At 41.0% G+C, this 17,690-nt stretch overlaps 1 protein-coding gene across 1 annotated transcript in view; it reads left to right on the top strand.

Moving 5' to 3' along the window:
• Positions 1-2,974: 2,974 nt before the first annotated feature.
• Positions 2,975-17,690, top strand: part of OXNAD1 (oxidoreductase NAD-binding domain containing 1) — a 36,323-nt gene continuing 21,607 nt past the window's right edge. The window contains exons 1-2 of the mRNA XM_006840001.1: positions 2,975-3,110; positions 3,400-3,463. Coding sequence (XP_006840064.1) covers positions 3,010-3,110; positions 3,400-3,463 — 165 coding nt within the window. The 5' untranslated portion in view covers positions 2,975-3,009. The remainder of the gene's footprint in view (positions 3,111-3,399; positions 3,464-17,690) is intronic.

Raw genomic sequence — 17,690 nt, 5'->3', positions numbered from 1 at the left:
GGGGGGGTCTTCCTCTTTTCTTCTGATACTCCACCTTACCAAACAAGGAGGTGAGTGATTAACTTTGCAGTCTAGGAGCGGAGGTCCTTGGGACCATCAAGGGAGAAGAGTGGAGAGTAGAACCCTACCCAGAGAAACAGTGACGCCAGAGATGGTGACGTGGAGAGATGGAGCAGCTGGGGACTTTAGACACAGAGAGGGAGAGGGGCTGTGTGCTGATGACCGGGGGCATGCTTGCAGGGTATACCCTTTGGTTGGTTGCTGATGCATGGAGAGGATTATAATCATGGCAATGATTATAATGATATAATGATTATAATGATAGGATGAATGTAAAACTAATGTTCTCCCATGTAAACTATGACATAATTCACAATAAAACGTTGTTGTTGTTGTTAAGTACTGTGGAGTTGGTTCCGACTCATAGTGACCCTGCACAGGGTTTCTGATGCTGTAGAATCTTTATGGGAGCAGAATGCCTCATCTTTCTCCTGCGGAACTGCTGGTAGCTTCGAACTGCCGACCTTGAGGTTAGCAGCCCGATTTGTAACCACTACGCTACCAGAGCTCCTTAATAAAACATTGGAAAAAAAAAAAAAAAAAAAAAAAAGGCCTTTGTGTTGTCAGTAAAGCCCAGGTAAACATCTTTCTGGTATTCTTTGCTTGTAGCCAAGATTCATCTGATGTCAGCAATGATATCCTTCGTTCCATGTGCTCTTCTGAATCCGGCTTGAATCTCTGGAAGTTCTCTGTCAAAGTATGGTTGCAGCCGTTTCTGTATTGCCTTTAGTAAAACTTTACTTGCATGGAATATCCATGATATTGTCTAATGATTTCCAGATTCTGTTGAGTCACCTTTCTTTGGAATGGGCACAATTTTGGATCTCTTCCAATCGGTTGGCCAGATAGTTGTCTTCCAAATTTCTTGGCATAGATGAGTGAGTGCCTCCAGTGCCACCTCACTTTGTTGAAAGATTTCAATTTGTATTCCATTAATTCCTGGTGCCTTGTTTTTTGCCAAGGCCTTCAGTACACCTTGGACTTCTTCCTTCAGGATCATTGGCTCTTGATCATTGTGTGTATTGTTGTTAAGTGCCATCGAGTAGGTTCCAACCCTTAGCGACCTGTACAGGGTTTCTGAGGCTGTAAATCTTTACAGGAGCAGAAAGCCTTTCTCCTGAGGAGCAGCTGGTAGTTTCGAACTGCTGACCTTAAGGTTCGCAGCCCGATTCGTAACCACTACACTACCAGAGGTCCTTGATCGTTGTATGTAGTTGCAGTTTATTTATTCTGGTGGCTGTATAGTACATACTGTTGTGTGAATATCACAGTGTATCCACTCTGTTTTGGCCGTGGTGCTGTAGCGTAAGCACTGGACTACTAACCACAAGGTTTGTGTTTCAGACTCACCAGCTGCTCCTCTCTTCAGGGTCACTATGAGTTGGAACAGACTCAACGGCACTTAGCAATAACAACATGGCTGTTTATATAGTTTCTACTTTGAACAAATACAAATCATATGATTGTTATCTGTGTTGGTTTGTTAATATTTGGGGACCTCGGGAAAAAATCTTGCCCTTGTATTTTATTTATCAATGAAAAAAACTACCGTGTTCTTTGGGTGAAATGTAATTATTCAGAAGTTTAGTGTCTTCTGTAATAGCATAAGATTTGTCTTGTAAACTTGTGCACAGATTTTTGAAACTACTAGAGAACATGACAGGACTCTTGGTATGATACCATAGGATAAGCACTCGAACTCAAGGTCACTTTGAACCATAAGGTTAGCTGTTCAAACCCACCAGCTACTCCTCGGAAACCCTCACGATGAGTTGGAACCGTCTCAGTGGCTCTTAACAGCAGGAGAACATGACAGTGAATAAGGAAGATCATAGAAGAATCAATGTTCTTGAATTGTGGTGTTGGCGAAGCATACTGAAAATACCACTTACTGTCAGTAAAACAAACATATCTGTCTTGGAAGAAGTGCAGCCAGAATGTACCTTTGAAGTAAAAATGGTGAGACTTCGTCTCTCATACTTTGGATTATACTAAAAGTAGAGACCAATCCCTGGACATCATGCTAGAAAAGTGGAGGGTCACCGAAAATCGAGGAAGAGTCCCCTTCCCCAACAAGACGGATTGATAACAATGGCAACAACAATGGGCTCAAACATCACAATTGTGAAGATGGGTCAAAACTGGACAGTGTTGTAATCTGTTGTGCATAGGATCACTATGTTTTTGTTGTTAGGTGACATCGAGTCGGTACCGACCCATAGCGACTTTAGGCACAGCAGAACGAAACACTGCCCGATCCTGGGCCAACCTCACTACTGTTGCCACGCTTGAGTACATCGATGTGGCCACTTAGCCAATCCATCTCATTGGGGGCCTTCCTCTTTTTCTCTGACCCTCCACCTTACCAAACATGATATCCTTCTCCACTGACTGGGTCTCCTGACAATATGTCCAAAGTATGAGAGACGAAGTTTGGCCATCTTGGCCTCCAAGGAGCACTCTGGTTGCACTTCTTCCAAAACAAATCTATTGGTTCTTTTGACAGCCCATGGCACTTTTAAAATTTTCCCCAACACCACAACTCAAAAGCATGAATTCTTCTACGGTCTTCCTTATTCACTGAGGTTATTGAAAATACCACTATGAGTTTGAGCCAAATGAATGTCACATAACAGCAGCAGAGAATATGAGTGTGTGACAGTTCCAATAATTATATATACTTTCGTACTTTGGAGATCCATTGAATCAGCTCTGAAGAGGGACAGAAATTTTGTCAGGGTAAAGTTATGTCATTGGTTGCCTTGCTGTTAGGTTGGCTCATCGCTGGAGCAACAGAAATTCAAGCTCTATAAAATATTCTAATATTTCCCCGTGCTCTCATAAAGTAATAAACTAATTTATTTATTTATTAAAACTAATTTATTTTTTATTTATTAAAACTTGCAGCTTTATGTTTGTTCAGGAAGTGCCGTGGTCTGTGCTGCTGCCATGATACTTGGGTTGTTGCGAGGCTCTGTTGGCGCCATCTACAATCAGTCTACTTTGTCGGGACAGACACCTAGGTCTTTGCGTCACCTTACTCTAACTAGGTAAGTTGTCTGTCTTCAGTGTGTCATTTCAAGTTGGTTTTCAAAGGGACTTTACCTACTGATGGTGTGGGAGGCATTATCAAACTCCTGAAGGTGATAACGTCTTGGCTTAAATGTCCATGGTGTCGGTAGATCATTAAACGTTAGACGTGCACATTTTACATTGACCATTTTCAAGGCTCCCTAATGCTAGACTGTATTTTGGATTGCCATAATATTACAGGGGAAACTAATTTTATTATTTTTATGAGGATAATACTTAATAACCTAATTTTACTTTCTGTTAAAGCGTTATGAAATCCAAAAGGAAAAGTGATCACATGGAGAGAACTGCAAATGTCGTTCGCCGGGAGGTTTGTATCTTTGGGCTATGGCAGGTTTCTCCAGTGTGGACAGTTTATACCCAGAATGACTGACATATGAACATGGTGTTAAATGAGACTGGTCCCCTGGAAGGACAATCAGGAAAGGCATGTAATTTTTCTGAACAGAGCAGATAGTAACTGATTAGAAAAGATGACTAAGAGGTACTCAAAATTTCATTTTAAACTTGTTATCAATGGATCATTACTTTAAAAAAATTTTTCCAATTGGACATCTTTTACATGCATAATTCAATGACACCAAGTATAGTAATCATGCAAGACCATCACCAATAGTCAGTGGTTACTCTTTGATAAAGGGTGTGTAGGAACCACAAGGGAACCATCTTCATGGAATGATGTTTAGGATTATATCTCATATAGGGATAGAATTGTTGGTTTTTGACACCATGTTTCAGTCTTTGTTCTCATCCCTACTTGAGGACAATTTCTTACTTCATCAAGGGAGAAATCTCTGACATCTGAGAGGAAGGTGGATGAACTCTTGTGGCCCTTCTCAAATATAGATCTTCCTGCCATATTCAGATGTTTGGAAGCTGATCTACAACCTGGAGGGGTGTCAGGGGCTGGGAAGTGAAAGAACCTTACCCTTTATCTCAGTGAGGAACTCCATTTTCATTTAAAAATGTGAATGGAATATTTGAATTATCCCTATTTTAGTGTTTCTTATATATTGGGATCGATCTAGTTTAGTGTTATAACTTTCTAAATAAGCAATGGGAAAAAAAGAAAAACCTGCATTCTATATAAAGAACGTATATACATATCTACTGACGTTGTCAGCAATTGTGTTTTGTCAGTGTTTTCATTTTTAGTCTTAATATAAGGATACACTTGCATGTAAAGGCATATCGTTTTAGTTCCCACTTTTCTAGCTAATTCTACTGTTAGAAAATTGCTTTGGGACTGAGGGTGGTGTGTTTGTTGATTCAGATTGAAGCAAATGTTTCTTTTGAGAAGTCTGTAAAATTAGTTCCGCACAGTAGATTTATGGAGGTGTGGGGAAATACAGTTTTCCCATTGATGATAAATCTGAAACTATTTTTTTTGTTTGTTTGTTTAACACATAAAAATGCTGATTTTATAAATGTGAGACTTGTTAGAATTTCTTTTTAGAAAGTAGAAACATTACCAGTTGTTAAGGAAAAGTGGTTTGTTTAACAGATTTGGGTGATATTATTACTTTCTGTTATATTCTGAGACAGATTGAATTAGAGTAGGGAGTGGCAGACTTTCTGTTAAAGACCAGATAGTAAATATTTTAAGCTGTAAGGGCCATGTGGTTTTAGTTGGTACTACAAATTCTGCCTTTGTAGTATGTGAAAGCAATCATAGACAATAGGTAAACAAATTAGTAGGACTTTTGGGAGATTATTTTGAACCAGGTTTAATTGCAAACTACAAAGAAAGTTAATGCAAGCTCAGATAGTTGAGAAGTTTAGTGCCCAGAAGTCACAAAATTACAGGGTTAAAATTCCTGCCATGATAATAATATATTTGAGGAAGAAGTTTCCTACAGTAATGTTTTTATTCTGTTTCTAATTTCCACACTTTTCCCAAATAGAATGAGATGGGGAGAATTGGAGAAAGCAAGAAGAAGTATAGGCTTAGCTATAAGGTCACCTAGGGGCTCATCTCAACCCTGTAGAGGGCTGCGCCTAATGGTAGAGCAGGGACCTGACCATGAACTTTGAAAATGAACAGTGACTCAGGTTGACCATTACATAACTATACCAGCTTCTGATAGTCTGGCCTTGTTGTTAAGTGCCTTCAAGTCAGCTCTGACTCAACCTGTATAGCGTTTCCAAGGAGTTGTTGGTGCATTTGAACTACCAACCTTCTAGTTACCAGTCCAGTGCTTATTCTATAGTATCATGCCAGGACCTACTTGCTTTTAATTTGTATAGAAAGTATACTTTGTGTTAATTCTGTTTTTGTTGTTGAGAATATACACAGTAGAACTACACCAATTCAGCCATTTCTACATGGGCAGTGCAGGGACGATGCCATTCTCTGAGTTGCGCTACCATTCTCACCCTCCTTTTCTGACCTGTTCCTTCTCCATTAATGTAAACTCACTGCCTCCTGAGCTGTTATTACCAATTTGATTCATGTCAATGAGTTTGCAGTCCTGCTTTGGCACTGTGGGATAACCACTGGGACCACAAGGTTGGTTTGAACTGCAAGGTTGGCAGTTCAAACTCACCAGTCGCTCCTTGGAAACTCCATGTAGGATCGCTATGGTCGGAATTGATTCGAAGGTACTTAGCAACAACAACAACAACAGATAGAGCTTGGAGTCCTTGTGTGGCGCTTTGGGATAAAGCACTGGACCGTAAGGTCAGTTCAAACCACTAGCTGTTGGCGGTTCAAACTCACCAGCTGTTCCTTGGAAACCCTATACGACTCACGATGAGTCAGAGCTGACTGAATGGCACTTACCAAGAACAAGATAGGGCTTAAAGGAACTCATTGTTCAATGCAGACATTCTTAACTAGTTAAACTAAACACTCATTTGGTTTTAAGGTGACCCCAGGGGATAGTTTTGGTTCAGTTTAAAAATTACCTCAGTTGTTTCAGGGGTTTTCCAGCCTCCATGACTGTAGAAAATCTGGATTCCATGAGAATTTGAAATTTTGTTCTATGGAAAGTATACTTTACAAAAACCCTCACGTCTCCTTTGCTCTTAGTTTAAATCTGTGAGGTAGCCTGCAAATAGAATGCTGTCTGAATTTTACAGAGGAGGAGGCAGCACCTAGGAGGTGTAGAGTGGCTTGTACTATAGAACTAGAGGGGAGCTCCAGCTCAGGTGACCGATTCCTACACAGAAGACCCTCCTGTCCCTCCCGGAGAGGGTGGAGAATGGGATGCTCACCCACCCAGAGGTATCCTTTTAGTATTGGGCATTGTGTTTCCTCAGAAGAATTTATTAAGTGACCATTTTATGATGTGAATGCTTTTTCCTTACGGCTATAAATGTAGCCAATCTGAGGTCATGCTATTGCAGGAAACTGACCTCCACAATGAATGGCATTTGCCTGGGTTCAAGTTTTTTTTTCTTTTTTCTTTAGAACCAAAGAAAGCCTTAGAAATGTCAGGGAGATAAGGGTAGCTGTATTGTATTGCAGTAAGGATTGTTCATGCAAGACTAATATTTCTGAAGATTTGCCCTCTGTAGAGCTTTGGCCCACTAGCAGGGTGTATTCTATTCATCACTCTGGTGAGAGTTTAGAAATGAAAGAATTTTTTAAATGACTAATTGTTATGTATTCATTTATTCATTTAGAAGTATGCCAGGCACTGGGCTAGGTCCTGAGATTTAGCACTGAACATGACATCATGTCCCTGCCTTCAGGTTCTAATGGCACTCTGATCACAAGAAACTAATTTTATTCCTGTAATTGATTTTGGAAAACTGTCTCATTCTTTTTCAATTATATTAGTGTGCTGCTTTTAAAAATCTGTGCTTTATCCTACAAATACTTTCCTGTTTACAAAGTGCACAGTAGGTTGTTACTTGATTCTCAGAGCCACCTAAGGAGGGTGGTGGAGGGATCCTTAGCCCATTTAGAAGATGAGGAAATTAAGACTCGGCAAGATTTAGATAAGGTGATGCTGCTACCTGATTTGCCTCGGGTAGTCCTGGTTTTTGCCTCTTTTCTTTGTTTGGCTTCCAATAACAGTGCCCTCTTTAGCTGGCATGTATTGATGGCCTGCTCTATGCCCAGTCCTCTGTTCAGGTGCTGGGAGCATGAAGCAAGTTTCCTGCTGTACCTGGAGCTTCATTCTAGTGGGGATAAAAAAGAGAATGGCAGATGTGCCAGGCACTATGAAGAAAATTAGACAGAATAATGGGAGACTAGTGTGGCTGGGGGTACACTTTGGCATAGGTTTGTATAATTGAGCTGAGGCTTGGGTAAGGACAAGAGCTAGCACAGCATTTCTGGCAAGAGAAGGCTTTGAGGCAAGGATGATCTTGGCATGTTTAGAGGAGAGTGGTAGGATGAAAGGCAGGGGCCAGATTGTATAAATGGTTGGCTTGGATAGGAGTTAGGATTTTATTGAAAGGGTGGTGGAAGATTTTGAGCAGGGAGGTTACATGTAATCTGTATTTTGAATGAGTCATCTGTTAGCTTGCTGGTATTGTTCTTCAGTGCCTTCCAGTCATTTCTGACTCAGAGTGACTCTGTATAGGGTTTCCAAGGAACAGTTGGTGAGTTTGAACTGCTGCTTTTCTGGTTCAAACCGACCTTGTGGTCCAGTGCTTTATCCCACAGTGCCACACCAGAACTCCATTAACTTGGTAGAGAATGGGATTTTGTTGTGCTTTTACACCAGATTAGAGCTACTTTAGATGTTGATCCCAGTGGAGGCTTAGAGTAGGGTAGTAGTGATGGGATTCACTGACAGTGTGGTAGTGGTCTGGGGGCAGGGGGAATAGGGAGGAAAAGATACAATGCAAAGGTGACTTTTTTTTTTTTTTTTTTTAATGTTTTATTGTGAATTCTATCATAGTTTACATGAGAGAACCTCAGTTCCATATTCATTCCATCGTATATCATTACATTGCCATGGTTACAGTCCCCTCCATGCATCGTCTTCCGACCAAAGGGCATATCCTAGAAGCCCGTGCTCTACTGAAGTCCCCTCTCAGTCTTCGGCCCACAGTTCCTCTCCCTCTCTGGATCCAAAGTCCCCAGCCGCTTCATCCCTCCATGTCATCATCTCTGTCTCCATTTCAGGCATCCCCGGTTCTCTGGGTGGGGTCTCGACTCTTATCTGTTGGTGGTCCCAGAGACCTCTGCTCCTAGACTGGAGAAATAATCGCTCTCCTCCTTGCTACAAAACATCTACCCTTGCATTTCCAACACTCACAATCCATCTTGATAACCATTATTCACTACAGTGTCACACGGAACCCATCTGTATTTCATTTCATCAGCTCCACCTAGTCAAATTGGATAGTACTCGCTGGTGATTCTGCCTTCCTCCATGCCCCCTAGCTCTAGGTTCCCTCTTGAAAGCTTGTAAGCCAGTTACTTCTTGCCTTTGTAGTCCGTCCCTCCCCATTTGGGTATCCAATGTCCAAGTTGCCCCTCTCTGTCTACTCTGTGTGTGGAGGGGGTGGGAATGTTTCTTGCTGTAAGGATTTATCGCCTCTTGTATGTCACTGCATTTGTATGCATAGGTCAAGTTCATCAGCTTGGATCAGCTCAGTCTTCTTTCCCCCCACTCCCCCCTTCTTTCTTCTCCTGGTTGAGCTCTGATCATCTAGTCATCTCGGTCACGTGGGCACCATCTGCAAGTGTGGGTGTTCTTGTGCACATGCCCTCTCTTCCCATCAGCCGGCAGCTCCATTCTCCACTTGAGTCCTCCATGGCCACGTCACTGACTCTGGGCCCAGGAGTCCTCAGGTCTCCTCGCACTGGTTGCCAACCAGGTCCCCAACTGGGTCCACAGAAGCCCTCTGAATATTGTGAGGCTTAGCTCGCCGCTTCATTGCTGCCATTACCCCCTTTCTCCCCAACGGTGATGCGTGTGTTTACCAATCCAAGCGTGCATTTCCACCGAGTCTCAGTTTTGGGGCGGGGAGGCAGGGGGCTACGTTGGTGGGACCCGACCGACTGCCCCAGTGTCTCCTAGGGGAGCGACCCATTTGTTCCCGTAGTAGCAGTCCTTCTGTCTCCATTGTGTCGTATTTTTCCTGTAGGTCTTCCATTCAAGACGTATCTTTTGTTCTTCTCACCGTTCCAGGCTCGTCAGTTCGTCCCTTCAAGTGGGGATTTCTCATCTCTGGAGATCTGGATGTGGTTCCAGTTTCTACCTATAGTTTTATGTATTGCAAAGGCTCCGCAAAAAGCCTCGTTCACCGGGTACACTGTAGACCCGTTTTAGGTATTCCAATCAGTTAAAGGCAGAAGACGGACTTACAAGCCTTTTAGTGTGATGTTTCTGAATATTCCTTTCTCTCTCCCTCCATTGTCTACTCTATATTATAATGCAAGGGAAAAAAGGTGACTTTTTGATTTGGGATTTTAAACATTCAAGTAACGTGGTGGCATATGTTTGCTAAGATGGAGAAGAACAGGTTTGGAAGAGGGAAAATACGAGTTTGATGTTGGAGTAATCTAGAGTGGTGGAATGGCAGTATGATAAACATAATTGCTAAAGGAAAGTCAGAGAAGTATTTCCTCTGTCTGTTCTACACCACCACCATTCCAACTCACCTTTCCACCTTTTTTTTTTTTTTTTAATGATCTATAGTTGAAGCAATATAAGTAACTTTCTTTTTTGAAAACAAGTATTGAAATGCACCTGCTTCATTCTATAAACATCTTCTAATTATGTTATGGTTGCAAATAATGAGTGCTTGTAATTTTTGCCAATGCCCTTTTTAGAGTCCTGGTGTGGTGCTATGGGATAAACCAGTTGCTCCCTGGAAGCCCTATCCAGGGTTGCTATGAGTTGGAACCAACTCGACAGCACTTAACAACAACACTAACTACAAGCTCAGCAGTTCAAATCCACCAGTGGGTCTCAGAAACCCTATTCAGGGTTGCTATAAATCAGAGCCAACTTGATGGAACACCACCACAACAACATTGGCATTTGTTGCTGATGTTTTTATTTGAGGTGGGAGAGACCCAAGAGATCATGTATATTCTAATGGAGAAGAGGATTCAGTAGAGAGGAAGGCAGAAAGGAGACCCAGCTCAGGTGCAAGAGTTAGCCTTGGTTAGGAGCAAGGTAAGTTCGTTCATGCTCGCATCTAGTGTTGATGACATAAGCCACTTAAGAAGTACAAGTGTATTGTTATTTCTGAAGAATGGCTGGTGGGTTTGCAATTCAGTGCTTATCGTTCAGCACCGTGGTGGTTTTTAAGTGCCATGGAGTTGGTTCTGACTCATAGCGACCCTGTATAGGGTTTCCGAGGAGCTGCTGAAGGATCTGAACTGCAGGCCTTGTGGTCACAGTCCGGTGCTAATCCTACAGCACCGCACCGGGAGTCCACAGCAGATCACTATATAATCAGCTTCTGTTTGTCAGAGTCCTTCTCCCTGGGTTGCTAATTGCCACAATTTACATAATGTCTCTGGCCATGATGTCCTGTATGTAAAATGACACACTGATCTTGATGATGACTAAGGTTTCCTTCAATTCTGAAATCCTCTTGTGTCCTAACTACATCTTTGTTTCAGGTCATCTCTAATCCTGGCTTGGCTTAAACGTTTAAGCCAGAAAATGGATGAATGGGAGTGTATAGGGGAACCTAGCCAGTTTCCCAAAGAAAGATCTATTTTCTGTACAGAGACTTGTATCAGCAGTAACATCAAGATATCCTACAGTAAACCAGCTTTTTAAATCAGTGTGATGGAATTTCTTTTTAAATGCTTGTTCTGTCAAAGCATTAAGAATGCGCACTAGTAAAAGTTGGCAAATGCATTGTTATTTTATTGAACAGTAGAAGGGTCTAAATGTTATTTTATGGAAAGCTTCATTTCCTGCCATGTGTTTTAACTTAGAACATGGCTAGTTGAGGTTTCAGTTGCAAAATCTTTTGATCCGCTAAGTATGAGAATAAGTACAAATGTAAAAGCATATAGTTTCTCCCATCATGTTTTGCTTATTCAATAAAAGTAAAGAAAGAATGGCATGTAACAAAGGCCACGATTCCATGTCCTAATTATATGAAACCAACTTCAGAATAAAATAAAGATGTGGCCTTCAAAAAGCTTTCCTTTATGTTTTCAGATTGCATTGCTAGAACTCTTTATATAAAATGCAGTGTTTATATCATTTAAGCAATAGTGGTGATGGTGGTTATGTGCTGTGGAGTCATTTCCAACTCACAGCGACCCTGTAAAGGGTTTCCGAGGCTGTAAATCTTTGTGGGAGATGAAAGCCTCATCTTTCTCCTGCAGAACCACTAGTAGTTTTGAACTGCTGATTGTGAGATTAGCTTCTGGACCTATAACCATTATACCACCAGAGCTCCTTCAGTTAAGCAAAATTAAGTAGTTAAAAGGGCAGCATGTTTTTAAAAATTGTGCAAGGCATTTTATGTTGCCAGTTGAAGCAGTTTTACCAGATTATTAAGACTAATATCAATAGTTATAGTATTAATATAGGTATTAATACCAGTAGGCATAAATCATGTTGGAAATATTTTTGGTTTTGTTGTGAAGTGCCATCGAGTCGGTTCCAACCCATAGCATCCCTGTACAGGGTTTCCGAAGCTGTAAATCTTTACGGGAGCAGAAAGCCTCATCTTCCTCCTGCGGAGCAGCTAGTAGTTTCGAACTGCTGACCTTGCGGTTCGCAGCCTGATTTGTAACCACTACGCTACCAGAGCTCCTTATTTTTAGTTATAGATACTATCTAAATGCAAATATGGCTTTCTTAATAGGAAGTGTATCTTTTCCTCTTTATTGAGTTTTCTATTTGGACTTGGCTAAAATTAATTTTATTTCACATAGGTTAGCATTTGATTGTGACATACTCTTATTTACGCGTTTGAGCTAAGATTCTGTTTTCTGAGAGTGATTATAAATGTTAGCTTCCCTGCCACCAGGTTACTCTGCTGAATGTGTTTCAGACTTATACATAATCTGGTTTTATTAATGAACCTAACACATGCCATTTATGCTGTTAGAAATGAAATAATCTAGCTCTTGACTGTGTTTTTTGCAGATTATTATACTGAAAGAAAATAAGGAATGCTTATAAAATAAATTTTTCTGTAATCATGAAAAAATAATGTAATAAAGTAATAATGGAGGAAAGACTTCTGATGATTTTCATTACTTACCTTTGCAATTTGCTATTTAAAATAGAATGAGTGGCAAACAAAGGAAGATACCTGTCCTCTGAAGACATCACTGTTTTATTGAACCTGATTCTAGATTTTTTTTTTTTTTTTAGTGTTCCCTGTTCTCCCTTTAAATAATAAAAGACTCTTGAGCTTCTATTCATCTTTATTCTAGAAACTAAGTTACCTTATGTTACAGTTGACATTTACTCTGCAAATATCTACTGAGCCTTAGTTATGTGTTTAAATCTTATCAAGGGGCTGCTATAGAGAAAAATTTTTCCAAATGCCTGACCTCAGGAGCCTCATGGTCTAAGTGGAGGAAAAGACATGCTTAGGAGTATGTGTAATTCACACTGATATGTGATAAGTGTGATAATAAAGACAGAACTATTTTATTGGTAGAGGTAGGATTGTTGTTAAGTGTTGTTGAGTTGGTTCCAACGACTCATAGTGACCCTGTCTAAGGTTTCCAAGGAATGACATGAGTTTGAACCACTGACCTTGCAGTTAACAGTCCAGTTCTTATCCAACAGCTCCACATCAGGAGATGAGAGGGGGCAGAAAAAAAATGAAGATCTCAGGAGGAGGTAGTATTTGAGCAGGACCTGGAAGGATGTGAGAGTGATTGAAGGATATTGCTGAGAGCGTGCTGTCCTTGCAGAATGATATGCACAGAGTTTGGGGTGGTGGGTAAAGATCAAGTACCGTCAAGGAATAGCAGCTTATCCAGTTGGCTTGAAAGTCATTATCACAGTCACTCAGGCTGATGTGAATTATTAAAGGTTTTTAGCATTTTATTTTCTCTGAGTAGTAGAGAGCTCTTGAAGGTTTTTGAGCTGAACAGTGACTCAGTGAGGTTGGGACATTAGGACTGTTCACCACCTGTTGGCGGCTTCAAGGGAGACCAGAAGGAAGCTGGTGCAGCAGTACAAGTGAGAAGAAAGAAGCATCCAGAACTGTGGGGTGGGCAAGGAAAGGAGATGACAGGAGTGGAAGTCCTAGAACTTGGCTGTGTTAGGGACAAATAACCTAGAAGAAGTCAAAGATTGTGTGTGTGTTCACTGAAAGTGGATTTGACTTTATTGAGTCCTAAGAGATCCATAATTGAAGTCCTGGTGATAGAAAGAAGCCATTTTTGCAGACACAAAGCTTTGTGGGGTGAGCGTGGGCGTCTTTGTTCCCCAATGTTAGGCAGTGCACTCAAGAAATGTTTGTTGAAGAAATGAGTATGGTGGATTTAGTTGGAGCACTGATAAAGGTCAAAGACTAAAGCCTTTAATACTGATTACACCTGAACATGAAGAAAACAAAAATCCTTGCAGCTGGACAAAATGTCATGGTAAATGGTGAAGAAATGGAAATTGTCAATGAGTCTACTTGAATCTACAATCAATGTCCATGGAAACAGCAGTAAAATAATCAAATGACATATTGCATTGGGCAACTCTGCTATAAAAGACCCCATTTAAAAAATGTAAAAAGTAAAGATACATTTTCATAATTACGGTGTGTCTTACCCAAGCCATGGTTTTTTCAGTTGCCTCATTCATATGCATGTGAAAGTTGCATAATGAACATGGAGGACAAAAGAACTGATGTTTTAGAACTGTGATGTTGATGAAGAATACTCAATAGACCATGGAATCCCAAAAGAAGAGTGCTGTTGTGGTGCTACAGGATAATGCTTCGAGACCACAAGATTGGTTTGAACTGCAAGGTTGGTGGTTCAAACCCACCAGCTGCTCCTCACAAACCCCATATAGGGTTGCTATGAGTTGAAATCAACTTGATGACACTAAACAACAGACAAGAATGAGCATATAATCTTAGAAGGAATAAAACCTGGTCAGCGGTTCAAGCTTACCAGCTGCTCCTCAGAAACCCTATTATACAGGGTTGCTGTGAGTCGGAACCAACTCAACAGCACTTAACAGCAGCAATTCCTTAGCAGCAAGGATAGAGAGGCTTACTTTGGACATGTTATCAGAAAAGACTGATCACTATAAAAAGACATCACATTTGATAAAGTAGAGGAGGAACACAAATGAAAGAAATCCTTAATGAGATAAGAGTGATATAATAGCTATAAAAATGGCTGTAAACATACCAACAGCCAGGAAGATGGTGCAGGATTGGGCAACATTTTATCCTGTTACACATAGGGTCGCCGTGATTGGAGCTGACTTAGTAGTGGGAACTTAACAGCTGACAACAGGTAATTAAGGGCCTGCCAACCTAGGTTTAGAGTCCTGGTGTGGCACTGTAGGCTAATGCGTCAGACTGCAAAGCCGTTTGAACTGCAGGGTCAGTGGTTCAAGTTCACAAGCTGCTCCTTGGAAACCCTGTACAGGGTCACTATGGATTGCAATAGACTCGACAGCACTTTTAACAACAACAACAACTTTAGGTTTGAAACCTGGCCCTGCCACTCCTAGCTGTATGATCTTGAGCAAGTTACTGATTCTTTCAGTTACCTCGTCTGCAAAATGAAGGGTAATAACTATGATAAGATGATTCATAGCAACTGAATAAATTGATGCACATAAAACATTTATCACGGTATCCAGTATATAACTGAAATACATTCTCATCAGATGTTGCTGTTATTCACAGTGAGTGTAGATTTGAGCCTGTGATTGGGAGAGGCATAATGATGACTTGTCATGATGGGGGATAATAACCCTGGGAGTGCTTGGGATCCTCAACCTCCAAGTGGAGAAGCTAGGAAGGAGAGTTGGGGGTGAAATCACTTAGAGAAAGAAAGCTCTCCTTCAGGAAGTAAGAAGAGGAAACTGGGAATGGTAAAGGAGAAGAGGGTCCAGCTTAGACAGAATTCAATGTTGGCTAGTGTAGGCAAGGAGGATGCATCAGGGTGGGGAAGGAAATAAAAAAATACCAAATTTATGGAGGTCAGAGAACTAAGAGTGGACATTGAGTTTGTTCGTTGAGGAATTCACTACCTTGTAAGCACTTGCAGTAGAGCAGAAGTTGTGTATGGTAAGGAGACATGAAGGAAAAAGGGAAAGTTCTATAGGATAAGGAAGTGCTGAGCTCAGTGGAGGAAAAGCAACATTTCTAAAATACCTTTAAAAAATAGTATGGTTTGTTTGTACTAGCAAAATAATTGGTACGATGTACCTTATAAGGTTAGCAGTTCAAACCCACCAGCCACTCTGTGGGAGAAATATGAGGTTGTCTGCTTCTGTAAAGATGTATAACCTCACAAACCCTGTGCAGGGTTGCTTTGACTCATAGCTCAGTGGCAGTGGATGCATGTAGTACAAGACTGCCACACACTGCCCAGTTTCATATTGTAATCCACATCAACAAAACCGTTCAACATTACATCAAACACACTCACATCGGCATGTGCTGAGAGCTGCTGAGCCTGGTGTTGGACTAGGGGTCCTGTGCGAGAGGCCCCTGAGAGATCCTGTCATATTTCAAGATGTTGTACATGCTCCCACATCTACACAACTGGCAGGTGGGACAGGCCATCCTTTCTAAGGAGACCACGTCATTTTGTTTGGACAGGATTGGGATCCTACTTGTATGAAAATGGATGACGTGCTCTACAGCATAGCAGAAAAGGGTAGCAGCATAAACATCCAGGGATGCCCAGATCCCCTGCCATCAATGTGAGACTAGGATGCATAGAGAAGGTTGTGGTTCTCCAGATCTAATGTGAGGGTTTCTGCTCCCATAACTCAACAAGGTGCTATCAGCTAGGAAACAGACTTTATGTGTATTCATAAATGGCACATAGTGAGGGATCATCCTCATCAAGTGATGAGTCCTGTTTGGATATTACAGCTGTTATAAAATTTAAAATTGTGTAGTTATTTATCATGTGGACAATGCAGAAGTACCTGACTTCAACCAAATCTATGAATTACACTATCAGTGTACTGTCATGTTTTTCTTCAGGAACAAGCACATAATGATTGACTTGGCACCGGAAACAACAGGATTAACTGAGCCATGGAGATAAGCAAGAGATGATCAACATCGTAGAGACCATCTACCAAGGGTCACGCAAGACCCGGGGGCTGGTTGAATCTCCAAAGGACAACTCCACCAAGTACAGATGCTGAGCTCTTCTACGTCTGAGCACTCACTGCTCTGTGAGTGTTAGTGGTGCGGAGTCACTTCCGTGTGGAATAGTGTAGACTGTTGAGAGCCTTTGGGAAATAGAAGAGCACATATAGCTCATGGATTTGAAATGTTTTTTTAGAAGTAATGTCTGAATAAATTTTCAGTCGGCCTGCGTGTTGTATTTTTATATTGGCAAATTTTTGTAAATACCTAACTGAACTAAAAAAAATACAAGGTTATAAGTGTATGTTTTTAAGAAAAGTAAAACAAAAAAATAGATCAAAAGCCTTGTGCAGTGGCATATATAGTAATAAATGAATAATTATAATAAATAATAGCTAACACTTAAGCATAATAAATTAAAATAGATTATTGTTGTTGTTAAGTGCCATCGTGTCAATTCTGAACCATAGGGACCCTGTATAGGATTTCCAAGGAGCAGCTGGTGAGCTTGAACCACGAACCTTACAGTTCAGACAACTTTGCAACTGATGCATTACAGCACCACACCACTAACACTTCTTATGTATCAACCTCATTATGTGTTACATGAAGTATAAGTGTTAGTCACCTTTTATAGCTGAGGGAGGTGAGGTAACTTACCCAAAGTCACACAGCCAGCTTGCAAGTGGTGGAGCCAGGATTAAACACAGTTTGACTACAGAACATGTGCTGTCTGCTTCCATTTCTTTTGTTCCTCAATTACATTAGGACACCAGATGTCATTAGAGATCATGCCTGATGCAACAGGAGCAACTGAGAGAAAATTGAACTTGAAAGAAAGGATAAGTGAGAGCAGATGGAGCAGTGTTTCAGAGAGGGTAGTCAGAAAAAGACCTGAACAGACTAGCATTAGAGTGGAAAGTTTATTGACCTTGATGAAGTTCCAAGGCACCCTTTGGTGGATCCCTGAAAGTTACACCTTGTAAGTGGAGAGGAGGGTGCTGACGGGAGCCATATTTCCATCCACTGCTTCTGATTAGAGTTGTTGCCAGAATGGAGTAGGAGGTTGAAAGAAAAGTCATGTTGTCTGTGTTTTTCTCTTGTGAAGATGTCCAGGTCTAGGAAAGGAAATCATCAAGCAATATCATTAATATCACATGCAAGTAAATTTTTTGCTGAAGATAATTTAAAAATTGCTGCCACAGTACATTGACAGGGAACTGCTAGAAGTTCAAGCTGGATTCAGATGAGGACATGGAACAAGAGAGATCATTGCTGATGTCAAATGGATCTTGGCTGAAAGCAGAGAATACCAGAAAGATGTTTACTTGTGCTTTATTGATTAC

Source organism: Chrysochloris asiatica, unplaced genomic scaffold (genome assembly GCF_000296735.1).
Source record: "Chrysochloris asiatica unplaced genomic scaffold, ChrAsi1.0 scaffold00028, whole genome shotgun sequence".
In the NCBI taxonomy this organism is placed as follows: domain Eukaryota; kingdom Metazoa; phylum Chordata; class Mammalia; order Afrosoricida; family Chrysochloridae; genus Chrysochloris; species Chrysochloris asiatica.
This window is presented reverse-complemented; position numbering and strand designations above follow the sequence as displayed.